The 27,620-nt window shown below is 41.7% G+C and overlaps 1 protein-coding gene across 11 annotated transcripts in view; it reads right to left on the reverse strand.

The window, feature by feature from the left end:
- LOC130706683 (EF-hand calcium-binding domain-containing protein 11-like) overlaps positions 1 to 27,620 on the reverse strand; it is a 147,061-nt gene that overhangs the window by 51,517 nt on the left and 67,924 nt on the right. Inside the window, exons 6-7 of one of the 11 annotated variants that reach the window (XM_057539341.1) lie at positions 19,957 to 20,040; positions 19,231 to 19,355 (exon numbers count right to left, since the gene is read on the reverse strand). The exons of 3 other annotated variants lie outside the window; for them this stretch is intronic. In XM_057539341.1, coding sequence (XP_057395324.1) covers positions 19,256 to 19,355; positions 19,957 to 20,040 — 184 coding nt within the window. In that variant the 3' untranslated portion in view covers positions 19,231 to 19,255. Of the gene's footprint in view, positions 1 to 1,033; positions 1,140 to 9,996; positions 10,274 to 11,296; positions 11,447 to 17,928; positions 18,041 to 19,230; positions 19,356 to 19,956; positions 20,041 to 23,910; positions 24,444 to 27,620 lie in introns of those variants that run through there. 7 more of the 11 variants (XM_057539342.1, XM_057539346.1, XM_057539350.1 and 4 more) reach the window with 7 other exon arrangements.

The following is a 27,620-nucleotide window of genomic DNA, read 5'->3' on the forward strand; positions in this document are numbered from 1 at the left end:
ATTTAGTAGCAAATTAGTATAATTTTCAAGGTGGTCCTTTCTATTGAGTAACTCATTTTTATTGTTACACAAGAAATGCTTTCTTCTCCTTGCATACCTCTTATATTACTTTTCTGAGTAATTCTTTTTTTTTTTTTAATTTTTTTTGGAGTATAGTTGATTTACAATGTGTTTCCGGTGTACAGCAAACTGAATCAGTTATATATATATATATATATATATATATATATATATATATATATATATATATCAGTTATATATATATATAGTTATAGTTATATATATATATATATATATATATATATATATATATATATCCATTCTTTTTCAGATTCTTTCCCATATAGGTTATTACAGAATATTGAGTACAGTTCCCTGTGTTATACAATAGGTCCTTGTTAGTTATCTATTTTATATATAGTAGTGTGTAGCTGTTAACCCCAATCTCCTAATTTATCACTTCCCCCTACGTTTCCCCTTTGGTAACAGTAAGTTTGATTTCAAGATCTGTGAGTCTGTTTCTGTTTTGTAAATAAGTTCATTTGTATCTTTTTTTTTATGAGATCCCACATATAAGTGATATCAAATGATGTTTCTCTTTCTCTGTCTGATTTACTTCACTTAGTATGATAACCTCTAGGTCCATCCATGTTGCTGCAAATGGCATTATTTCATTCCCTTTTATGGCTGAGTAATTAATATTCCATTGTATATATGTACACATCTTCTTTATCCATTTCTCTGTCAATGGATGCTCCCCTATCTTGGCTATTGTAAGTAGTGCTGCAACGAACATTGGGATGCATGTATCTTTTCTTTCTTTTTTTTTTTTAAGAAATGTATTTATTTTTTAGATTTATTTTTGGCTGCGTTGGGTCTTTGTTGCTGCGCAGGGGCTTCCTCTAGTTGCGGCGAGCGGAGGCTACTCTTCACTGTGGTGTGCGGGCTTCTCATTGCAGCAGCTTCTCTTTGTTGCAGATCACAGGCTCTAGGCGTGTGGGCTTCAGTAGTTGTGGCATGCAGGCTCAGTAGTTGTGGCTCGCAGGCTCTAGAGCACAGGCTCAGCAGTTGTGGCGCACGGGCTTAGTTGCTCCGCGGCATGCGGGATCTTCCCAGACCTGGGCTCGAACCCGTGTCCCCTGCATTGGTAGGCAGATTCTTAACCACTGAGCCACCAGGGAAGCCCGATACAAACTATTATGTATAGAATGGATAAACAACAAGGACCTACTGTTTAACACAGAGAACTGTATTCAATATCCTGAGATAAACCATAATGGAAAAGAATATGAAAAAGAATGTATATATGTGTATAACTGAATCACTTTGCTGCACAGTAGAAATTAACACAACATTGTAGATCAACTATACTTCAATAAAATAAATAAATAATAAAAAATAAAGATGTCCCTCCCAGTTAGGGTATAAACACTCCTCTTGGGGAGTGACATATTCTTTACTTGGTGGCCGGGAAATCTGATAGCATCTTCAACTTTTTCTTAGGAACCTCTTCCTGGGATTGGTAGGGGAAGAATATAAAAGTCCTAGATTCATTTTTTTCTCCTTTTGGGAAATGTACAGCTTACACTTTCTGAAGAATAGTGTTAATAATAATAATAATAGCAGCTGTCATTTGTTAAGCATTTGCCACGTGCCAGCTACTGGGCTAGGCAGTTTATGTAGATGATTCTTTACCGCCTTATAACAAGATGGGTACACGTTCTCTCACTGTTTCATAGTTAAGCGCTCTGAAGATTAGAGAAGTCCCTTGCCCGAGGTCAGTCAGCTTGTAAGTGACGGAGCCAGCATTCAAATCCAGGCCTTCTCCCTTCAGAACTCAAGATCCTAGCTTCTCAATGGCTGAGGATACCGCACGCCACAACTACTGAGCCTGTGCTCTAGAGCCCCCGAGCCACAACTACTGAGCCCACGTGCCACAACTACTGAAGCCCACGCACCTAGAGCCCGTGCTCCGCAACAAGAGAAGCCACCACAATAAGAAGCCCGCACGCCGCAACGAAGAGTAGCCCCCGCTCGCCGCAACTAGAGAGAGCCCGCGAGCAGCAACAAAGACCCAATGCAGCCAAAAAACAAAACAAAAAAAAGTTTGCATCTGCTAATTCCAAAGGGGGGGACCTCTTTAGACATAAACATTTGGATTAATAACAAAGAACTATAAAAAGATGCACTCTTATCAGATGAAGGACACCAGTGTGAGGTCTCAACCACAATTCTAGGCCTTGAGTCCCTTGATCTCAATTCTGATGACCTTCACCTCTACTCTGCTTCAAAAACTGAACTTAATGGCAAGACCAGGGGCCTTGTCAACTATTCAGAACTTCTCTGCATATGAACTGTTGAGTGTCAAGATCCCATTCACTGTGGATAACTCGCATAACTCTTATGACTCTACTGCTCATTTATTCCCACCTTCCTTTCAACATCTTCTGAGACTCCTAGGACCCTGACCGCTTAACGTTCTCTCAGTCTATGAAGGGCCGTCCAGTTTTACTTGTCCTCTCCCTAGCCTAGAGCCCACAGGGCCAGCCTGTAGTTATACTGACCAGTATCCTCAATTCTCTGCCTCCTCATTCCTCCTAACACACCCAGCCCACATGACACAAACACAAGATCAGTCCAGTCATAATTCTCCGGCCAGGCTTTGGATCCCACCAACCACCTCCTAAGGCACTAGGCTCCTTCAATCGCGTTCCTATACATTCACTTCTATCAATACTTACTCTTGGGCTTCCCTGGTGGCGCAGTGGTTGAGAATCTGCCTGCTAATGCAGGGGACACGGGTTCGAGCCCTGGTCTGGGAAGATCCCACATGCCACGGAGCAGCTGGGCCCGTGAGCCACAATTGCTGAGCCTGCGCGTCTGGAGCCTGTGCCCCGTGACGGGAGGGGCCGCGATAGAGAAAGGCCCGCGCACCGCGATGAAGAGCGGTCCCCGCACCGCGATGAAGAGTGGCCCCCGCTTGCCGCAACTGGAGAAAGCCCTCGCACGAACCGAAGACCCAACACAGCCAAAAATAAATAAATAAATAAATAAATAAATAAGAAAATCCTTTAAAAAAAAAAAAAAACTTCTTTCTTCCCAACACATATATGTTGTTAAATATCTCCCTAGATTCCCAGTTACTTCTCTAGCAGCTGATTCTTCAAAAGTCGTTTCCGCCACTTCTCTCTACTTGCTCACCATCAATTCACTCCTCGACCAAAGCAACCTGGCTTCTGCCGCCATTACCTTATCCAAACTGCATTTGTTAATATTATCGATGTTGTTCATCTTGCCAAGTCCAAGGAATCCTTTCTAATTCTTACCTTTTATGACTCTGCCCTGTGGCACCTGAAACGGATGATCCTTCCTTCCTGCTCTAAACTCTCAGCTTGCCTTTTAAAAACCAGCGTTGCCCGGGGCTGCATCCTTGCCCTCTCCTCTTCTCACTCTATAGACCCTTCGGGTGTAATCCACTCAAACCCAGGCCGGCAACTACGCCCAGGACTCACAAACGGGTACCACCTAGCTTCGATGTCTCTGATGAATGGAGACCCCATATGCAGTTTAAAAATGTAGACTCTGAATTCAGACAAACTCGCATCCAAGTCCTGTCTCTGCATTCAGCAGCTCTCTGGCCATCAGAAAGTTATCTTACTTAAACCTCAGTCTCCTCAGCTACAGAATGGGAGTAATCATATCACTGGTATCTACGCTAGAGTTCTTTTGAGGATTAGCGCATGTAAATTATTTCTTTTGAAATAACACATGTAAAAACACATAGTTAGGGCTTCCCTGGTGGTGCAGTGGTTGAGAATCTGCCTGCTAATGCAGGGGACACGGGTTCGAGCCCTGGTCTGGGAAGATCCCACATGCCACGGAGCAGCTGGGCCCGTGAGCCACAACTACTGAGCCTGCGCGTCTGGAGCCTGTGCCCCGCAACGGGAGGGGCCGCGATAGTGAAAGGCCCGCGCACCGCGATGAAGAGCGGTCCCCGCACCGCGATGAAGAGTGGCCCCCACTTGCCGCAACTAGAGAAAGCCCTCGCACGAACCGAAGACCCAACACAGACAAAAATAAATAAATAAATAAATAAAGTAGCTATAAAATTAAAAAAAAAAAAAACACATAGTTAATAACGCTCAACAATGTTAGCTACCGTTGTTATTACAGGATTTTTTTAAATCTAAAAGCCTCCAAAGCAACTCAAACTTCACGTAATAAAAAAAATTAACTTGGGACTTCCCTGGCAGTCCAGTGGTTAAGACTCTGCATCCCCTCTGCAGGGGGCACGGGTTCGATCCCTGGTCGGGGAACAAAGATCCCGTATGACACAAGGTGCAGCAAAAAAAACAAAGAAAAAAACCCCCCCAAACCCCCATGAACTTAATGCCCTCATGCTCCTCCTTCATTGTAGTAATAATCATAATAGCTTCTGTCTTTCAAGTTTTAATTTTTATCACTAATCTGCAAGTTAAATATTAGCGACCCCATTTCACATATAAGGAAACTGAGGCTTAGAGAAGTTAGTTACTCTGCTGGAAGTGGCAGGAAAGTGATGGTTAGGATTCAGACCCTAGTCCTTCTGACTCCAAAGTGAATGCTTCCTGGCCCTGGTATCTGACTTTAGTGTTCGAGTCCCACACCAAAAACCCAGGGCATTTATTCTGGACTTCTTCCATCTTAGGCACATCTAGCAATGTGCTGGGGAACTGGCTCTCCTGCAAAAAAGAAAAATTTCCTGATTTGCAGCATTTGCTGATTTCAAGCTACCAAGGTGACATCACTGAATGTGAGCGAGGAAAAAGATGGGCAGAGCTGGCTTGAGGGCCTGCACCAGCGGCTCCAGCAGACTACCGGATCCCTAAGGCCCCAAATCCTGTTAATTCAGATCTAAATAACTTGACTGACAGCAATTTGCCAAAAACAACTTAGTCAAAATCAGGTTGGTGAAAACAACAAAGTATACCGTCTGGTGATAGGCTGCAGACTTTTTCCCTTTTTATTTGCTAATCTCTCCAGCCTCCACACCCCTCAGCCTTCCCCCTCCACACTCCAGCCTGACCGGACAGCTCTCCACTCCTCCCAGGCACCACGGTCTCCTCACCTGCAGTGCCCCTGGCCTGGAACGTCTATCCCTCCGGCCTGCCATCTTTCCCTGGCTGACTCCTGTTCTTCCTCACCTTTCAGTTTAGGCATCAGCCACAGGGGATTACCGGGAACAGAGTAAATGTCAAACAACGGGAGTTAAGTTGGAATAGTGCAAATGTGAGACAATTGGAAGACTGCTTAAACAAATTATACTAGTTTTCAAAACACACATGGCATGACCCTATTTCAGTAGGGAAAAATGCACATAGACACAGAGAAGGATCTGAGAAGCTAGTCTCTAGGGGTTTTAGCAGTGATTTTCTAAATAATGGGTGGGATTCTGTGCATTTTTTTTTTTTTTTGTCTATAGTTTCCGTAATAAGCATGCATTGTTTTTGTAATAAGAAAACCTATTTCTATAAAGCCTTTTTATCGTTAATGTCTTTGTATTCCAATTGTTCACAATGATAGACCATTTTGGACAAGGATGAGTGGCTGACTATTCATTGGCTAGAAAAAGAACCTGGAAAATAATGGAAAACAGGTAATTGTGTGTGCGTGTGGTTTAAAATGACACATTTATTATGTTACAGTTCTGGAGGTCAGAAGTCCGAAATGAGTCTCACTGGGATACAATCAAGGTGTCAGCAGGGCTGCATTCCTTTCTGTGGCTCTACAGGAGAATCCATTCACTTAGCCTGTTTCAGGTTCTAGAAGCTGCCTGCATTCCTTGGCCCGTGGCCCCCTTCCTCTAACTTCAGAGCCAGCAGTGTTGGCCTGAGTCCTTCTCACACTGCAGTCTCCCTAATTCTGACTCTCCTGCCTCCATCTTCTCCATTTAAGAACCCTTGTGATTACACTGGGTTCACCTGGATCATCCAGGCTAATCTTATCGTGTTAGCTGATTAGCAGCCCTATTTCCAGCTGCAACTGTAATCCCCCTGGCCAGCCATGTGCCCTTTGCCCCAGTAACACAAACTCCATGTCCCTGAACATGTCATGTGGCTTCAGTTCTCCATGCTTCTGCATGTGCTATGTGCTCTGAAATGCCTTTAAAACACATATGTGCGCACACAGCGTGACACAATGTGATTAACAGGATCACACCATAGACTATCAATAATAATCCTATCTGCCCTATGGACATGATGGTGCCTTCTTCACCTTGGCATTCTGAGTGTCTCTGGAACTCAGGTACCCAAAGCGTGCTCTGTATACCAGCAGTATCAGTATTACTTGGGATTGTGGCTACTAGATATGCACATTTTCAGGCCCTGCCACAATATCTACTGAATGGGCAACTATGAGGATGGGGTCCAGGAGGGGTGTTTAAAAAGTCCTCCAGGTGATTCTCATGCACCGAAAGTTTGAGAAGCACTGACCCAGGTCCTCCTTAATGTTGGCTGAATGAACTGATAAATGGTTAAAAACATGTGATGCTCCTTTACATTTTTTAAAACACACCTCCAGTCCAAGCTTTTGCTTTTATATGTGTCAACCTGGACCGATGTATATGTATATACATAAATAAAATAAATAACCAATCTTTTCAAGATGCCCGGTGAAATTTGACTCACTGGATCACTGTAGGACATTAAACTTTCTTCTCTATAAACAGGCAGTTAACACAGGGCTTCATTTATTATTTGTTAGTTGTTCAGTAGCTACATTTGCATTACAGTTCTGAATTTTGGTTGCAGGAATAGAACCCCAGGAAGGTAAACTCACAGTGTCTTGCCTAGGACCACACAGCAATTTAATGAGAGGCCAGGTTCAGACTGAGCAGCCTCAGAATTTCCCGCTATGGCTGAGTGTACTGAGTCACAATGTTGTTCTACCTTCAGGTATATCACGGTAATTAACTTGGCATAGAGACCTCAGAAGGTTACAGTAAATACTTTGTTTTGTGGTCAGGTAATTAAATGTGTAAAGGTCCCTACCCTCTGTTTGATCATTACCTAAAGGACATTCCTATGGGGCCAGAAGTGATTTGCTGTTGTTGTAATATAGGCAGCCTTTTTACATCTCCCTCTGTAGCTGTTGAAATCTTGGCTCGCACCCAAATGCCCCACTTGGGTTTTGTTCAGGAAAGATTTCTTCCAGCTGCTTTATTTGTTGCACAATTACAGGTATGAGCTTCCAGAATGTACAAGATCACAAGTCAAATGAAAGGCTTCAGCTCCCAGTTCGCATAAAGAGATAAAATTTGAAACCAAGGAAACAACAAAACATGGCTAAATGAAGGGCTAAGTAGAAACGAGACTGAATAGTATTCTTACTAAAAGGTTAGCACGTGCCAGAACTCGAAAGGAAAATGAGACACCATGGGGTAATCATAGTATCCTTGTGCTATGTTTATGGCCACACTTGCAAAGGGACTCAGACTCCCTCTTTAGCATTTACAATTTGGGGCACAGCAAGCTGATAGAAACAAAAATATATACCTGTATTTAAGCAATTATACTCCAATAAAGATGTTAAAATATATATATATATATATACACACCTGTATTTAAAAATAAAAACTTGCACACTCACATTCATAGCAGTATTATTCATAATAACCGAAAGGTGGAAACAACCCAAATGTCCATCAACAGATGAACAGATAATGTGTTATATACATACGATGGAATACTGTTCAGCCTTTTAAAGAAAGGAAATTCCTTTTAAATGTGGATGGCCCTTGAGGACATGATGCTAAGTGAAATAAGCCAGTCAAAAATGAGAAATACTGTATGATATGAAGTACCTCGAGTAGCCTAACTCACAGAAACAGAAAGGAGAACGGTGGTTGCCAGGGACTGGAGGGAGGGGAAATGGGAGCTTCAGTTTTGCAAAATGAGAAAGTTGTACAAATTGGTTGTACAACAATATAAATATAGCTAATGTTATGGTACTATACACTTAAAAATGGTAAAAAAATAATAATAATAAACACAACCACATATAGAGGACTTCTGTTTTAAGGATTGGAAGAGTATATTTAAAAATGAACTGAGGTATCCTGGAGATTGGCCATCATTGATGTCAAGAGCCTGAGGATCAGGATCAACAGGCAGGTCTACATGGAAAATGTAAAGTAAGGGGAGCAGGAGTCAACGGTTACTTGTGGCAGATGGCAGAGTAACTGAAGAATCTGCAGATAAAGAACTACAGGTCATAGGATGTGAGACAAAGGTGACCTTTGGCACAAACATGGAGAGTTGGACCAAAGGAGGAAAAAAAATCATCAAATGCCAAAAAAAAAGTCTGGAAAATTTAAGAAGCAAAAGTCGGAGGTTTCATGAATCACAATATTGGGTCGGCCAAAAAGCCCATTTGAGTTTTTAACAGAAGAAACCGAACGGACTTTTTGGCCAGCCCAATATATACTGGAAAGTATTTAGAAGGTGATGGACTCCCAAACATCGTTTGAGCTTCAAACACATCACACACGTATCCACTGTGATTAAGCCTCACAGGCTTGCTATTGGGCTGTCCAAAAAGCACGTTCAGGTTTTTTCCACATCTTACAAAAAACCTGAACGCACTTTTTGGCCAACCCAAATATATCACAAATGGGACAACTGGCGTATGTAAAGATCAAACACAGTGAGACCTTCAGAAGATCATGCGTAAGCAGTGAAGACGCTCTTATCTGAAGCCATCTGGACCGAAAGTCAATCAGCCAATTAAAAAAAATCTGTTGAAAAGGGAAAACATGCAAAAAATGGACACACCCAGTTGTGGATGCTGGGGACCATCACATCCCCCAGCTGGAAGTGTCACCTGCTGAGAGTGGACAGGTGAGAACCTCTCGGGCTTCACTTCCAGCCAAAGGAAGTTGCCTTGCTCAAGGTGATGTCCCGCTCCGCTGGGGGGCAGCCCACACCTGATGTCTGGTCAGTGCAGGAGGCCAGTACGAACTGCCTCACTCTGCCACATCTCTGAAGGGTGGTCAGCACTAGCATCCCCACGCCACTGGCTGAGGCCAGAGCTTCAATTCTCCTTCTATTAGTCCTGCCTCTCTCACTCCCATCCAGGCCTGGTTCCGAGAGCGCTTGCTCCCCAACAAGCTTCCTGCATGCAAATCTCCATCTCAGAGCCTGTTTCCCTGGAGCCCAATCTAAGACACATACATAACTTAAACGGTTAATTTTAAATTTTAAATATAAGCATGCATTCATTCTCTGATATTTTGACCTATGCCAAAGCCTTCATCTTCAAGAACCGGTCATGGGTCAGCATGCTTTGTTCTCTTTCTTGCATAAACTACACCTAAAATTTTAGAATTACCTATTATTTCCGATTTTGGTTTCCTGAAAGTAAGAAAACTTAAAGACCACTAGAAAACAACCTAGATGTGGAATTCCTCTAGCTTTTTAAATTCCACCAATCCTTAAGAGGTATCTCACCCAGTTAATGTGACAGATTAAAACAACTTTTTAATTTAATAAACTACATATAAAATTTACCATCTTCGTTCAGTCGTATGAAGTGGTACATTCATATTGTTTCGCAGCCATCTCCACCATCCATCTCCAGAATTCATTTCATCTTGCAAAACTGAAACTCTGTCCCCATTAAATAATAACTCTCCATTCCCCCTTTCTCCTCGGTCCCTGGCAACCACTATTCTACTTTCTGTCTCTATGAAAATAACTATTCGAGGTACCATGGAATTTTTTCTTTAATTTATTGAGTTACCTTTATTAAGTCTTTCCAAAATTTATTTTGTATAGAAAAAGCAGCTGTGGATCTTCCCTGGCAGTCCAGTGGTTAGGCCTCTGCACTTCCACTGCAGGGGGCATGGGTTCATTCCCTGGTCAAGGAACTAAGATCCCACGTGCTGCATGGCCAAAAAAATAAATGCATACATACAAACGTACATGCATACAAGTTAAAAAAAAAAAAAGCACTGTCTTTTTGGATTGCACTTACATCCTTTTTTGCTTAATGTTTAATTAAATCACCTAATTACAATTATAAGTTCAACTGGCACAAATCGGTTTGAGAACAAACAACATAGAACGGGTCTGGGGACAAATACAACTCAGACAGTTGGAGAAGTACATGAGGGCGCTGGAGAGAAGGCTCCGATTACAAGTGTTCAACATGCTGTGGGCATCCCCTAGACGGCTCTGCACAGGGACTGGAAGCTTCCTTTAAGCTGCTGAACTGGTTAAGAGAGCTGCTTCTACTGTACAAAAATAGATATTGATAGCATTTATTGAGCACCTATTATGTTCCAGGCACTGTGCTAAGCATGTAACGGGCATTGTGTCACTTAATGTCCATAATCCGTGAGGCAAGTATTATCATCTTCATTTTATAATACCTACAGGAAACTGAGGCACAGAGAAGTACTCAAGCAATTTATCCAGAGTTGCACCACTAAGAAGTGGCAGAGCTGAGATTTTCAGGTTGGTGTGAATCCAAAGCCTGTCCCCACTCTACCTGCCACACTGGCTCTTCAAATGAATATTAAGTAAAAGGTGTAACAAGAATAAAAACACAGAAGTGAGCCTTTGTTTTCTACTGGCATCACACAAAATGACAAAATATGTCACAGGTAGTTTTTCTAAGACTATAATTTAACAAACGGGATGCACTTAAATTCTCGTAAGACAGGACTGTAGGTAATACAATCTGCAATTGTTATTTGTTTATATAGGAATGATTTCAGTTAATTAAAGACAGAAGAGTTAGGCAGTATTTGTAAGGAAAGAACTGAAGTCAGACATTTTAATTATGCTATCAGATTAACACAAAAAAGAGAGTAAGCTGGAAAGTTTATAGAATATAATAAAAGCTAAGTATGTTATGTCTCAAGATAACTCTTTGGATCAAGAAAAAGAGAGAGAGAGCACATCTAAAATAATACATAGAATCAGATAATAAGTGACTAATCAAAGAGGTCTCATTACAACCATCTATATCAACGCCCACATGGAAAAACCAAGCTGTAGTTTTTTTGGGGTTTTTTTTGCCACACTGTACGTTATGCAGGATCTTAGTTCCCCGACCAGGGATTGAACCCATGCTCCCTCCAGTAGAAGCATGGAGCCCTAACCACTGGACTGCAGGGCATTCCCCTTTTTTTTCCCCCCCAAGCTACAGTTTTATTAGAAGCATTTTCCCAAGAAAATAAAGCATGAATTTGTGCTTGTCTTCTAAAAAGAAAAATGAATGACAATTCAAAACAGATACAGACAACAATGAAAGCTAACCAAACCAAAAAAAAAAAAAAAAGGGAGGTATTTAAGATTGCCAAATCATGAGTAGAAGCAAGCTCCGTTTAGCAGCCTCTGGGAGACCTGGCAGACAGATGAGCTCTCGTCATCCAGGACAGTGTGGCAGCTCCCTTCTCCATCTACAAGCAAGAGGTCACTCATTACTCCCCAGTCCATCCAGGATGTTGAGATATAATGATAGCTATAGAGATTCCCAACAGAACAGCACAGCCAAGAAAGGCTGCCTGTGCCACTGGGCTCTTTTCTACACCAACAACCCATGAACCATCAACAGACACGCATCTAAGACCCAGGCTCTCTCCCAGACACCCTGACAACTCCTCTCTCATGGGGCCATCTGACCTTGATGCCCATTTCTAGACAGAACGCCTTCCCTGGTTGTCCCACAGACACATCCCAAGTTGACATCATCACAAACCCCACACCTGCTCCTCCTCCTGTGTCCCCTGTCACACTGAATGGAGCCGCCATTCACTCAGATTCCCAGGACGGGGCCTCGGGGCCATCCTCAACTCCTCCACCTTCCATATCCTGTCGCCATGGTGATTTACATGTAAAACATCACTTGAATGCATGTGCTCTTCCACTACTCCCTTAGTTTAGGACCTAGACTCTTGCAAGAAGACTTCTTAGTAGTGATCAGTTTGGTCAGGGGGGTCAGATACACAATCTCCTCATTTACTGAGCTCCAACTTCATATCTAAATACCATGTTTGATTCCTTTGAATCAACCAGGGTAGAATCCCTGCAAAAAATGGGAAAAGAGAGAGGAGACTTTCCCTTAGCACTTTAGGTGTGAGAAACTTTTTGCATCCCACTTAGAGATGAAAGAAATCAGGTTAACACCAAAAATTCATTTGTAGCCCAAATATAATAGGCCAGTTTATTTTCAATAGCTTTTTATTCAATCAACAAACTGTCTCCTTCTAGCAATCTCTTAAATCACAGTGATTCATTCTGGGTAAACACAGAGATACCGCCTAAGGAATTTCTCCCAGGTGAAATCTGTAAGGATGCTACGTGGGCCTCCCAACACAGGTGCCTCCTAGAGTCTTCCCAACACCATCTATGCTGATGAACAAAACATAGACCTGATTTTGAAACCCAAACTCTGACACTAACTGCAGGGCTTCCATCAAGTTACACAATCTTATAGAGAAAAAGAAGACAATGGTATTTAGTTGTATATAAGGCTTGTTAAGTTCAACAACAAACAAAGATCAGCTAAGGGCCAGGCACGGCCTTGAGCACCTGAGATTCAAAGATGAAAGTCACAGCTCTGCCCCTTGCACTTCCAGTCTAGTGGGACAGACAGATACAGACCAAGAAGTGTGACAACATACGTGAGTGCTGGAATCAAGATGTGAGCAAGTTCCACGAAGAGGGAAGGCTGGGGTTGATGGAGAAGAACTGAAAGAGAACTTATTCGAAATGGGATAATTATGTAAACACCTGATACCTGGCTCACTTAAAAAATGCTCTTTGGCTGTTTTTTAAAAATTAATTAAGGGGCTTCCCTGGTGGCGCAGTGGTTGAGAATCTGCCTGCCAATGCAGGGGACACGGGTTCGAGCCCTGGTCTGGGAAGATCCCACATGCCGCGGAGCAACTAGGCCCGTGAGCCACAATTACTGAGCCTGCGCATCTGGAGTCTGTGCTCCGCAACAAGAGAGGCCGCGATAATGAGAGGCCCGCGCACCGCGATGAAGATTGGCCCCCACTTGCCGCAACTAGAGAAAGCCCTCGCACAGAAACGAAGACCCAACACAGCCATAAATTAAATAAATAAATTAATTAAAAAAAAACTTAAAAAAAAATTAATTAATTAATTGATTAATTTTTAAATTATTATTATTATTTTTAATATTAGTTTTTTAAACATCTTTATTGGAGTATAATTGCTTTACAATGGTGTGTTAGTTTCTGCTGTATAACAAAGTGAATCAGCTATACATATACATATACCCCCTTATCTCCTCCCTCTTGCATCTCCCACCCAGAGGGTTGGGATAGGGAGGAGATTTCTTTTTTTAAACCCACATTTAAGCTTACAACTGTTACTGATGTAACCTTTTTCTTGTCTTCCTGAAAGTTCATATATAAAGTCACCAACAAAACACCTGATGGTCACTCTATTGTGAAGACACTCAAAGAGCCCTGACAAGAGGGCCTCATGCAAATAACAGAGGCTAAATTGCCAGGTGTCTCTGAAGGAGCCACCTGGGAAGTGCATCCTCCAGCTCCAGTCAAACCTTCAGATGACTGTGGTCCTGGCCAACATCTTGAGTGTAACCTCATGAGAGGACAGGAGTCAGGACCACCTGCTAAGCCATTCCCAGATTCCTGACCCACAGGTGTTATGTGAGGCACTAAATATTAATATTTATTGCTTTAATCTGCTAAGTATCAGGGTAATTTGTTACTCAAAAATTCATAACTAAGACACAGGTCAATAGGGTATTAGTGATAAGGTTTTTGTATTCAGGACAGCATAATTTTCTTAGTTAAAAACCAATTCCATTTCTTTTCTCTGGAGCACAGAAATATGATACACATGATGGTAGGTTGTGAGACAACGTGGAGTTAATGCTGGTTCTACTTCCTTCCTTGCTTCACATCATCACCCCCCAAAGGAAACTATAGTTTAAAATACCAGAATTACATAACTAAAAGAGAGTGATGGGTTGTGACTCCTTAAAGACAATTTAAAACAAGGTATATGGCAAGGCAAATAATAATGAAAGCAAATGACTTATCACTAGATTGTAAGAATTAATAAGCAAATAAAGCACCGTAGTTCTAGCCACAATTGTTAGGTAACAAACTATGAGTTTTGAATTTATTAGGACTGATGATTTGGGCACTCAATCTATTTCATTTCTTTAAAAATATAATTTATTATGGGTAGTATAAATTAGTATTTAAAGTTTCGAGGTGTTATATCTGTAGCCAAAAGAAAGGGCATTTTATTCTCACTTATTATTGATCTTAAAATTAAGATTCATTTATTCACAAACATTTACTGTACACCTAATTTCTTCCAGAAATTCCCCTAGGGTTTGGGAATGAACTGATGGAAACTATAATCTGTGACCTCCAGGAACTCACAGAGGGTAGACCAGTGCTTCTCATATGAGCCTGACCGATTTTTAAATATGGATGCAAAGGCCGATTTCTAGAAACTCAAATATTGAAGGCGGGCGAGTGGGACCTGGAGATCTCCATGGTTTTACACTCATAATTGCTTCTGATGCTTGGTCCGATGGTTCTCCACCATCAGGGTGGACGATAATACAGTACAGCCCATTTACTCGATCATCAAATATTTACTGAGCACCTGATCTGTACCGTAGGTGCTGGCTGCTGGGGGCTGGGGGGTGGGTGAGGCTGTATACCAGAAAATACACAACATGAAGTTAGAAGGATAAGAGAGTCAGCCAGATGAAGGAAGAGATGATGTTCCACCATTAGCAGAGCAGCTCCAAATGTGGAATCACACCAAATGGTAGGCTTCGTGACTAAGTTAAATGATAAAGTATATTCATGGATTCTCAGATTTTTTTACTTGAAAGAGACCTAATTGACCCAACGCCACGCAACAAAGAAGGGAACTGAATCTAGGTCCTGTGACTCCGGTTCTTATGTACTTTTTTCTTGATCAGTTCCTCTTAGGAGTAAAGCACATCTTCAAGAACAAGAACAAAGAATATTTCTCAATTCTAAAAAGCCTGTGTTGTTACTATACGCATACTATATCTTAGGAGCTATCAATCTGGGGCGTTTTTGAAAAGATACAATCAGTGAAGAAAAAAACAAGGTGGATGTGAAAAATGTCTTTGAAGCTATTTCAGTTGCTACTGCTGGAAAATGTTTGAATTTCAACTCTAGTAGGCATAAAATAGCTTATAGAAAACACTGGTTTTGTTATCAGAATCAATGACCTAGAAATAAATCTCCAAGCGGGATAAGCAAAATTTTGAAAGAGTAGAATCAAAGAAAATAAAACTGTTATCTCCAAATGGTTTGTAAAAATAAAGTTTTGGGGTTACAGTTGGAAATAGGTACATTTTAGAGCTACAGGTATTAATGATATACTGGAATTCTGTGACATAACACTAGTCGGCTAAGGAGTAGATTTCCTTCAAAGGGGTTTATCAGTGGAAATAACTGAAGGAAGGATCTTGTCTTGCAATCTCACCAATAATACAAAATCTTCTCCCTTTTCTGGGTCTTTGCCATCTGGCATCTACTCCTGCCACTTTCCTGAGGTTACTCAAGGGTCAATAGTTTGTCCTTCTCTGGTACAAAATCAAACTCAGACCTCTTATTTTTTGATTCCTCTGCTCACCCTGTCTTCCTGAAACATTGTCTTCCCTTTGTTCCCATGAAATTGTAGGTTCCTGGCTCTCCTCTGACCTCTCCTTGCCTGGCTTCCCTCCTAATCACGCGCATCCTCTCAAGGTTTTGTCTGGTCTGCTTCTCTTTCTAATCCTCCATTTATGCCAACATGGGACCATGATTCTCCCACTCACACAGGCTCCCCAGCCCCAGGAGCTAACTGGCATTGCTTTGGCATTGCTTCCCAATATCCAGTCAGCTTTTGAGGCTATCAGATTCTTTCTGTGTAACATTCCTAAGACTTGACCTTCCCTTCATATGTCCATGTCCTTTTCTCTGGAACCTCATCGATTAAGCTCTAGTCAGTTACCATGGCTTCCTGTGGACCAGCTCGTCATTCTCTGGTACATCCTGCAGCCTGAGGCCAGATGAAGATCCTTTTCATCATGCCCCTTCCTTGTCCAAGGATCAGTACATGCCTTGCTGAATCCAACCTCAGTGCCCCATACCTGGAATGACTTTCCCCTTTGTAAGCCAAATATTCTACTTTCTCCAAGATCCAACATGAAATTCCTTCTCGGATGATACCAACCTAATCCTCTTCCACAGTGAATTTTAATTTCCTCAGCAATCATATCTGGATCACTCTCTCTCACACTCGCTTTATTGCAACTAAAGGGCAGTTCTTGTAGAGACCACCATGATATGGGGGGCCAGCAAAAGCATCTCCATGTTTGCTAAATTGAACTGAATTTACTGCAGCTCTGCCAAAATTTAATTTTAATTATATAAAGACTGAAGGAACATAGAAAGCAGATCTTGCTTCAACCATAAGTTATTACTTCAATTTCTTAAACTATAATAACAGAAATAGATACACACTAAAAGCATTTTTTTTTAATTAGGAAAATCAATGGAACAAAAATCTTTATATATTCTTCTTAGTTTTCTCTCCCCTGACATTTTAGGGGATCTTATCACTCCAATTACAAAAGGGTCTTTTGGCATCTGAGGAGCTAAGGATGGATGACAATGAATGGGTAGACTCAAGTATGTGAAGGATGAATTGTATCCAGAAAGCTGTGGGTCAGAGAGAGATTTTCCAAATGGGAAATGAATTCTGACAGGAAGCTGCCTGCTGGGAAATGAAGGAAGGCTTTGAAAAGCTAGTAATCATGATCAAATCGTAGTTGTGTTGACCGGTCGGAAATACACATGTAGAATCTACAATGTAGAAGTTGTTCTGAAAAGAACTTAATTATGCAGAAGAGGAAGCCAAAGATCTTTTAAAATGTGATCATCCACATTGTCAAACGTGTTAATACGTCACAGATAGCAGGGCTGTCTCACAAAATAACTTATGTTCAAAAGTTCTTTGCGAGGCTCATAAATCTTACCTCCTTCAAATCAAGATTAGCTCCTGACTAGGTAAAACTAGCAGGAAATTGCTTTAATAAGATAGATTGTTTAAAAAAAAATGTGAAAATTAAAATCATACACATGTATTTATACCTAATCTCTTCTCTATTATTTCTTTCTAATCATATGTGAAATGTTGTTTTCATTCATTCACTAAACATTTATTGAGCACTGTCCAAAGCTCCAGGGATTCAACGATTCCTACCCAAAATGAACTCACAGGCCAAAGAGGGGCACTCGCAGGCTCGGTGGAAAGAAATAGAGAGTAAAGAACAGGAAATAACTAAAAGGGAAGAAATAACACTGAAATGGAAAATTTTATGTGTACTCCTAATTTACTAATTAAAGAATAATCCTTGGGCTTCCCTGGTGGCGCAGTGGTTGGGAATCTGCCTGCCAATGCAGGGGACACGGGTTTGAGCCCTGGTCCGGGAGGATCCCACGTGCTGTGGAGCAACTAGGCCCATGTGCCACAACTACTGAGCCTGTGCTCAGAGCCCACGAGCTACGGCTGCGGAGCCTGCGTGCCACAACTACAGAAGCCATGCACCTGGAGCCTGTGCTCCACAACAAGAGAAGCCCCATTTGCCGTAACTAGAGAAAGCCTACGCGCAGCAGTGAAAACCCAACACAGCCAAAAATAAATAAATTTAAAAAAAAAAAAAAAAAAAAAGAATAATCCAACAAATCAATGTCAAATAAAGCCAGTGAAGAACCCTGCCAATTTGATCACAGTCAGATTCAGTTTTCTGAAATTCTCATATGTGAGTGTGTCAAGCCAAGACAGCAGTGAGGAACAGTGTGGAACACTTTAAGATGCTGAAAAATAGTGACTGTGTAGGTAGAACAGTCTTTAGCACCTACAGATAAGAAATGGTTCCTACATTTATTTCACAAGAAATGTAACTGTTGATACTTTTATCTTCTAGCTTGCTTTTGGCAATAGTTTCTTCATCACTATAAAAGAAATTTAGAATTATATTATTATATCATTATAAAACAATTCTAAAAGAACAATAGGGAATCATTACAGAAATTTTGGAAAATAACAAACGGTCAGAAGTGATCCATATAACCAAATCCTAACAATTCTACAGGAAACTGTAATACAACAAAGAAAATCTTGGAATCAAACAATATGCTCAATAATAATTTTAGGGAAAATGGAATAAAAGGCAACTGCAAAAGCAAAGTTACCTGGTGGCCTGGGGAGCCCTTCCCTTCCCTGCTGTATCTGAGCCTCTCCCATCCTCTGCAGGACCACCCGTCGCCCCAGCAACTGCTCCCTCTTCTGAACTGCTTATTTCATCTTACCCGGTGGAACCAGACAGTGAATAACCTGCTACTATTTATTTTCCATGTTTTCGCCTTTTTCCCCCAAATAGATCATATGCTGTTTCCTGAGGACAGGAAGTATGCCTTCTATTTCTCTGTATCCCCAGCAACTAGGAAGCACCCTGCACAGGATAAATGTTTGTTGATGAGGATGCATATGCTCATTTTTAATACTTACGTGAATATTAACAAAATCTAGTTGGTTACTATTTTGAAGAAAGGACCTGGGGTTAAAAAATCTTCTAATATTATATATTTCACCTTATTTGGCAAGATTTCTGAAGAATTCAGTACAGCTTCGTATTATTTAGACAAATAAAAATGGTAAGAAATAAAACCATTCTCATTAAAAAAGTGAAAATTCATTTATTCTGAATTTTGAAATCTCTTTAAACTTAGATAAAATATACAGAGAACAAAAGATTATCAAACCTTTCACTAACCAGTAACCCTTATGTGTCCTTCCCCTCTGCCAAACTCCAGTTTATAAAATCATTCTAATACATCAGTGAGGAACACTGTTTAAAAAAATTTTAATAACAGTTTTAAATAATGCATAATTATATGGGGATATATGTATACGTATATGTATAGCTGATTCACTCTGTTATAAAGCAGAAACTAACACACCATTGTAAAGCAATTATACTCCAATAAAGATGGTAAAAAAAAAAAGCATAATTGTCCTAAACAAACAGGACCCACACCTTTTTTGAATTCCACCTACCACACCCCCTACACTTAGCCTATGTAAACTTCAGACTCCCAGGTTCAAATGCCAACAGCACAGGTGTGTCAGAGACAAAACTCACTGTGTAATCTGACAGCCAACTGAGATCAGCTACACGGAGGAAATGAGAGTTGGGATGGGGTGGCGGAGGGGGGAGGAAGCAGCAGGTGTTTCTGGAGCGGTGCGATCACAGGGCTCTGGGGACCCCTGAGGGAGGAGGACACGAAAGAAAGGGTGAGCCCACAGCCCAGAAAGGCAGAGGAAAAGCACCACACTCCAAGCTCCAGATTCAACTTTCCCAAACTTTAGAAACCAATCCGTTCTTAGTTGGGGACTATACTCTGTCACTTCCAAAAGGGAAAACTGTGTACTAAGCCCATAGTAAGTGTGCAATAAACGCCCGTTTAACTGATGGATCAACGGTACGATCTGATCACTGCCTCAAAGAACCTGATCCCTGGGGAGAAACTCAGAGGGACTAAACAAAAGGAAAGGTTTCTTTCTGATCATCTTCCAAGACCTGCACGTAGTTTGTGAGAGTGGCCTGCGTTTCGAATTATGCATTATATTTCAACCATCACTGCGCATGAGATTGTGTGGTCCTCAGGAAGTTTATGATATGAGATATTCTTACTACAAGGAGATTTTGATTTTGCATCAAGCTCCACCAAAAGAAGACACGCATAAGTACATATCGAGATAAAAGTACCCCATAGAGCTGAGGAGTGAACCCTCTCCTGTCAAATGTTTTCCTGGAAACACTACAGCTGGGGGTTCTCTTCCTGAGTCATAAACACCCAGCACTCGCCTTCCAGGTGCTGCCAGCCTGAGGCACCCTCCGGGGTAGGCTCCTCCTGCTATCTTTCTGCTGCAGTTCCTTGTTTTAAGTGCTCTGTAAATCAGATTAAAGTATTTGTTTATTTTTTCAGTAGCCGACTAAAAATAAATCTGCAAGCTAAGGATAAAGAAAGACACTTCAGACTCTGCCTTTGAAGCCCATTTCATGGCAAGTAATTGACTTCCCTCCTAGGGACCAGTTATATAGATCAGGAGGAAAACAGCATTCAGAGCTTTCACGAGAATACCAGAGACTGAAACACGCTTCGCACCCAGCTTACTTTCTCGTAGAAACAAAGGTGTGCATGCCCTGTCTGCTTCCCTCACGTCAAAGAACTACCATGTTTAGCAAAATAAAAATCTCTCTAAGGTGCTTGTCCCTCCTCCTCATACTTTAGGAATGTTACCTCCAGCTTTTCCAAAAATATCAACCACCCAGATACTGACGACAGGGTTTTGATAAGAAGAAAAAGTATAAGATTCACTAAAAAAGAGGGCTAACAGGATCTCGGCAACGTGGTCTCCCTCCTGCCTGCAGGCCACAGAGCTTGCCCACTTGTCCCTACTATGTAACTTCCTATAGCCACAACCCTGTGGCATTCTGATATCCATCAGGTAAAATCATTCTGTATGTTCACATGACAGGGTTAGAATTAATGGATGAGATGACAAGGCTGTCACACTGCTAAAAGCATGAGCTGTAGAATCCACAAACAGACTGCATTCTGTCTGGGAGAACATGAAGTTACTGCACTTCTCTCTAAGCCCTGCTTCAATAAACAAAATGGGGGTGATAATAACAGCCACCCTGGGGTTGCTGAAAAGAGTAAATGAAACAAAGTATGAAAAGCGTTTAGTCTCCAGTAGGTGATAAAAATATTTAGCAGTAGTATGACGACAACCTAAGGGTGACCTCACAAAGAATCTAGTGTCTTAACTCTCAAGGTCAGCTAGAGAAGGGTTGGAGAGCTCCCAGAGGTCTTGTGTGGGGTTGTCAGCAAGGAGCTGCAGTCATTCTTGGGGGACACAGAAGGACAAAATTCTCCTTAGAGTTTCGCCACCTGAGAAAGGCTTGAAGAGCCCTTGCTTTTCTCTGGTCCTCTCTCTCTCTCTCTCTCTCTAGACTAGATAGAAGACAGAGTTAGGAAAGGAAAAAAGACTTCTCCATTCCCCTTGGACAGAGAAGTTGGTAGAGTACATATAATATTCCCCCAAATTTCCCAAATGCATGGGGAATGCCCTCTTAGTACTATAAATATACAAAGTGTTTACAGTCTGTTTTTAGGAATAATGAAAAAGAACAGTATCTAGAATTAGACATCAAGCTAAAAATAACTCTTAATTGGTCTTAGCTTAGGCAAATACAAGAGCACTTAATTTGCAAAAATTTCATGATGTATCCACTGTCCAAGAAAGGTCAAACACTGAACCTCTCCAGTATTTCTCACACAAAGGTATAGAGATGTACCATTTTCCTGTTGCATGTGGTAGGGCTCTCAAGGGAAGACATTATCCTCTACTCTACCAAAATCCATACAGAAATCTAACAGATGCTATGTCATTCATAGCAATCCAATAATTTTAATTATAAACTAAATTTCCCTAAGCTGGTCGTAAAAATTTATTATGTAATAGTTGATACACACAAAAGAATGAATATATGTTAACAAATATCTACATTATGAAGCTTGATAATAAAACCAAAACCTGTGAGCCCAACCCCAACTTAAGAACTAGAAAATTTCCAATATTAGTGTAGCTACCTGCGCGCTCCTTCCCGATCTCAGCCCCGTGCCTTGCCTGCAGAAGTAATCGCTTTCTTAAACTTTGAATTTATCATTCCTTTGCGTTTCAAAATATGTTTTTGCAAAGATGGATCTTCAATTGTGTATTATTTAGTTTGGCTAAACACTGCAAAAACTTGGAGACCTTTATCTCCAAATGGATCTGAAGTTGGCGCCACAGAGCCTAGGATGTCTCAGCTGTTGCCATTCTTCCTTAATAGGCATTATGTGCCCTGCCCCTCATCTCCCGAGAGAGTCAACAGAAGTTCTAAGGATTCTCTTGGTTTGTGCCCACAGCAGTCACAAAATTTCCTTCATTCTCAGAATAGGTGTCTGTCTACACAGCTGCTGTCTGAAATGGGGAGAACTTTCTACCCACCCAATATGAATCTGTGTACCAGTCGTAACTAGTTTGTATGGAGTGGACTTGAGGCTGCCTGCCATATTGGTGGGGAAGTCCTCCTGCCTGGAGGAGAGGTAGCACAACCCAGACATCTCTGGACAGGTATCTGTGAATCTACTGCAACCACCTCCCTGACAGCTCTTCATCAACAAGTACCAAAACAGAGGACCCTACGGCCTGGTTGACCATATAATTTGCACAACATATTCCCTACTAATTCCCCTGGACTTCCTCCATCTCCTGTTAAGAACCATGATTTCCTCATCATTCTTCCAGAAAGCCCCGTCACTGTCAGCTTCCCATCCTTGTTGATAAAACTGTTAACAACTGTGAAGGGCCTGAGAATTCAGCCTCCTTGCAAGCTACCACAGTAGCTTGCCACAGTTTCACGGATGCTGGCAGAAGATCCAGGTCTATTGGTTCAGAGACAAAGGACTTCATTACTCATGGCACAGAGAACAGCACAAGCATCACACATTTGCATCAGCTTCCTGTACCCCCAGATTCTACGGGGTGGTGTGGATGGGCTCAGATAGATGCCTGTGCACACAGAGGGCTGCATCACAGAAGAGGGACCTTGAGCTTAAGGAGCCCAGCATGCCTGCCTTTTGTTCTGGAAGGAGACACTAACTCCATCTTCCAAGGATGTTCACTATACAAATATCCTTGAAAAGAGACTGTGGAACAAAAAGCAGTCAGTGCCTTACTCATAAGATGTGTAGAAACAAGAGAGATCCATAGAGTTCCCATAGTCAACCATTATCTGTTACACTTCAATTAAAATTATTATTTAAAACGTTTTTAGTGGTATGATTTTTTTTTTTTTGGTATGATTGTTTTAAATTCTATCTTGAACCCAGAAGTGACAATCATATTTACAGAGCCTCGTGGAGAAATGTGTGACGATGTGCAGGAAAGGGTCCCCCAAAAGATACTTGTTTATTACAGTTGACAAATATGTGCTTTACAGGTTCAGGACTTCAGAGGCTTTGAGGGAATCTTTCTGACTCCGTTTTTTTTTTTTTTTTTTTTTCTCTACTAAGCAAGAACAATAATTTTCCTCTGTAATATTAGCTTAGAATTTAATTAATAATTCTAAAAGACATAAAGATCTGCTGTGAGATAGAACTATAAAAATACTGAAAGTTCTAGCCACGGTCTGCAGGGCCAGCAAGCTTCCTTGATATGATGTAAGCTCATCTTTACAGTGAAGCCCCTACTTTACATTATCCTACAATTTGCACCTTTTCTTCCCAAATCTGCCAGTTTTCTCATGTTACTGATGTACTGACCTCTTCTTTATATTACCCTGTAATTTATGCCTTTTCTTTAAGTCCATCACATTCCCTGCATTACTAACAGACTGACCTCCCCTTTATATTATCCTGCAATTTACACCTTTTCCTTCTGACTCCATCAGATTTCCTAATGTCACTACTAATGTACTGACAGCTCACAATTTGTACAGCATTTCTTGCAATTTGTACTCATTTTTCAGAAAAGCTGGAGGAAAGCTGCCTTGTTACTGTGTGTCTAGGGCTGAAGACCAGAGACTGCTGAGCATGCGTGCTTCACTACAGACCTGTGGACAGGGCTCCTGACTTAGGAAGGCGATGTTAGGAAGTGATGAAAGATGATGAGCTGGGTCCTCAGTTGTTGACTAAGTATCAGTAGATGATGAAAAGGAAGATGTACATTTTATTTTATATTTTAAAATTTATTTATTTTATTTATTTATTTTTGGCTGTGTTGGGTCTTCGTTGCTGCGCACGGGCTTTCTCTAGTTGCAGCGAGCGGGGGCTACTCTTCGTTGTGGTGTGAGGGCTTCTCATTGCGGTGGCTTCTCTTGTTGCAGAACACGGGCTCTAGGCACGTGGGCTTCAGCAGTTGTGGCGCGCAGGCTCAGTAGTTGTGGCACACGGGCTTAGTTGCTCCGCGGCATGTGGGATCTTCCCAGACCGGGGCTCAAACCCGTGTCCCCTGTATTGGCAGGTGGATTCTTAACCACTGCGCCACCAGGGAAGCCCAGGAAGATATACATTTTATCATCTGTCCTTTAAGAAAGTTTCAGGGGCTCCATAGGATGAGAAAAGTCTTTCACAACTAACTTAACTTACATTTAACACATTCTTTTTCATTGAGTTCAAACGAAAGAGAGGCTTTTTCACATGTTAACAAGTTTCCCTCAGTTTGTATTCTTGCTATTTGCCATATTTCCTCCTGGTCACTCTGAAGTAAGACTTCCTGCAGAATCTGCTACCTACGTGGAGTCTGAAATGAATTAGAGTCGGTAAAACAAAGGGAGGTAGGGTTAAGAAAAAGAAAATTCCAGATACAGGACACCGCATGTGCAAAGGCACAGAGGTGCAGGTCCAAAACCTTTAGGGAACTTCGGCTATTTCAGAGTGGCTGGAGCACAGACTGAGTAGGAGGTGCCTGGAGCAGATAATGAGGACATGCCATTTGAAGGAATCTAGACCATCTATATAATCGGGAGCCACTGAAGAGTTTTAAGCGGGGAGAGTAATGTGCTCATATTTGAAATCAGAATAATCTCTCGGATGGTGGAATGGAGGCCATGTTAGAATGGAGATGACACTGGAGGTAGGGAAACAGATCAGGAGAGTATACAACTAGCTAGTAAGGAGATGACAAGGGCATGTGTTATGGGCTGAATTGCGTCCCCCTAAAATTCTTATGCTGATGTCCTAGCTCCTAGTACTTCAGAATGTGATTCTATTTGGAGACAGGGTCTTAAGAGACAGCCACTGGTCTCAGAAGAAACCAACCCTGCTGACACCTTGATCTCAGACTTCTAGCCCCAGAATTGTGGGACAATAAATTTCTGTTGCTTAAGCCATCCCATCTGTGGCATTTGTTATGCCAGACCATGACAGCCTGGATCAAGGATGGTGAGGAGGAAAAAACCTGAGACAGACTTGGGTGGTAGAATACACAAAATCTGGCGACCAGTTGGTATAAGTGGTCAAGAAAGAAGCTGATTTAGAGGATCCTGGTATGGGTAACTGGGTAGATGGCCATATCATGGACCAAGAAGAGTAATACAAGAAAAGAGAAAGATCAGCAGTTCTGAGATAAAAGACAACATCAAGCATTAGAACATGTGCAGTTCAGTAGGATGTGAAGACATGGGTCTGGAATTCAGAAAACAGGACTGAGATCAAGGCAGGGAACTGGAAGTCCTCCACGTGGAAGTGGAGGCTGTGAATGAAGTCTCCCAGAGGAAGTATACTGGTGTAAAGGAGAATACTGGAAGGAGGATGCATCCAGTGAAGGAGATAGAAAGGGATGCATAGGTAGGACCAGACCCAGGAATGGGGATTGTCACAGACATCAGTGGAAAAGGGTGTTCAAAGAGGGAGTGGTCATCAGGGTTGAATGTTGAAAAGAGGTCAGAGACTTAAGATTATCCATTGAATCTGACAATTAGGAGCTTATTGGTGAACTCAGCAAAATTATGCAGTAGAGCTGTCAGAGGTGAGAGCTGTGCTGCACTGAGTGGACAAGTAAAGAGATTGGGGGTAAACGAAAATGGCAAGCACAGATCACTCTTGCAAGAAGCTTGGCTAAGTTGGAGCTGGAGGTGATGCAGGGTTCAGGGTGGGTTTTATCATCATCATCAGTAGCGGTGGTGCTGGTAGTGGTGGAGGAGGAGGGGCAGGGGGGAATAGTACTACTAAGCAGGTGGTCACATCCTAAGGTCAGAGGGTGCTGGGCCTGCCTCTTTGACATGTTATTTCTTCAAGATGAAATCAAACATCATCTTTACAATGAGTTGTTCTAACTCCCACTTGGGGTGGCTGATTTGGATTAGAGTAATTTGCTGTTCAAAGTATGGTCATGGGTGCGGGCAGCCCATTGGTGGAGAATCCCTCATAGACTTCTCTGCAAGGTGAGGTAGATTATATTCATTTGATATCATGAAGGGGTAAGTTGGGTCAGGGGAAAAATAAGAGGGGGACAGGAAATCAAGAAGGAGGTGAAGAGGAACTCTATCCCCTGGCAACACCTGTCATGGCCGAAGCTAGGTGAATTCGAGTCCCTCGCTATGCGTTTACTCTCCCACCAGACTGCAAGTTCCCTGCCTGCAGCCATAAGTTACCTAGAGCACCCACACAGTGCCAGGCACCTAGAAGGAGCCCAATCAATTCGCAATGAGAGCTCTACCATGGCCCTACCATGTAGAGATCATGGCCCTGGAGCTAGGTCTTCATGCCCCGATGCCCAGTCCTGCTTACAAGGCAAGAAATGAGCCCAGTGAGCATCCACACGTGATGTCTACGTCCTCTCACAAGACTAGGACAGGTCAGGGAGGGATGTGTAACTGAGACGGTTAGAGACCACCTCTCCGGGTAGATCCCAAATTCTTTCTGAGTGAAATCAAGGTTACATCTAGGGAAATAGGGGAATAGAGGCCAAGAAGAGGGTTTTAAAAGGCAGAATAAAGCAAACTGGATGGGGATAACATTTAACATAGGAAATCTGAAAACAATTCAGAACCATTTGGCTATGAAATGTTTGTTCAGGGTTTAAGGTGCACCTTATCTTATTTCATTTATCATCAGGACACCTTTCCCCACAATTTAGAATCTCTAAAATTGTGGTTGCATCTTACAATAAATGGTATCTTAGCACTGTCATAGTTTAATGGGCAGAATTTTTTTTTCATTAGTGGTACATGATATGAGGGTGCCCTAGAATCAATGGTGTCTTAAACTTCATGATATGGTATTTTACTCTGTGAAAGGGTATGGCAGTTGTTTTGATCTGCTGCGTTAATTGAAAGTACTCAGCTTTAGCAATGGGTAAACTCTAAGTACTATCTCAAAAAAAGAGTATCTCAAAAGGCACCCCTTCACATATTAAGTCACTGAGTAACTATTTTGAGAGCCCAACTGAGCACTTTAGTTGATCACTCCCAAAACAGTGAGCAGGAAGAACTCTAATTCACAGAAAGCTCTGTTATGCTATATCGTGAGTAACAACATTCAGGACCCAAAACTCAGGAATAAAAAGAGCCTGATTATTACCATTTTCTGTTCAATTGGTTCTACATTTGTAATTAAGTCTGCGCCTTCTCTCCAACACTGTGGAATGTTGATCACTTACTACATGGGTCAGAGGAAAAAGACTTGAGACTCTATTTCAAAAGATAGGAGGAAAATTCTAGCTTGCAGTTGGGACAGACTCTGAAGACTATTTTGAGACAGTAGTCTTTCACCAGATGAACCCTGTGGTAACTGTGGTATTATTTGGGGTTTGTAATGCTTTCAGTGTTTACAAGGTCAAATCTAAATTCATATACTGGAAATGTGTTCTATTTTCACTGCTGAATACGGGCTGCATCAATTTATTTGCTTATTTTTAAATGCGTCTTCTGGCCTTTAGAAGCTATTATTTACATAAAGGTAGTTTTGAACTTTACAA

The sequence above is a fragment of the Balaenoptera acutorostrata genome, unplaced genomic scaffold (assembly GCF_949987535.1).
Source record: "Balaenoptera acutorostrata unplaced genomic scaffold, mBalAcu1.1 scaffold_636, whole genome shotgun sequence".
NCBI classification, from domain to species: Eukaryota; Metazoa; Chordata; class Mammalia; order Artiodactyla; family Balaenopteridae; genus Balaenoptera; species Balaenoptera acutorostrata.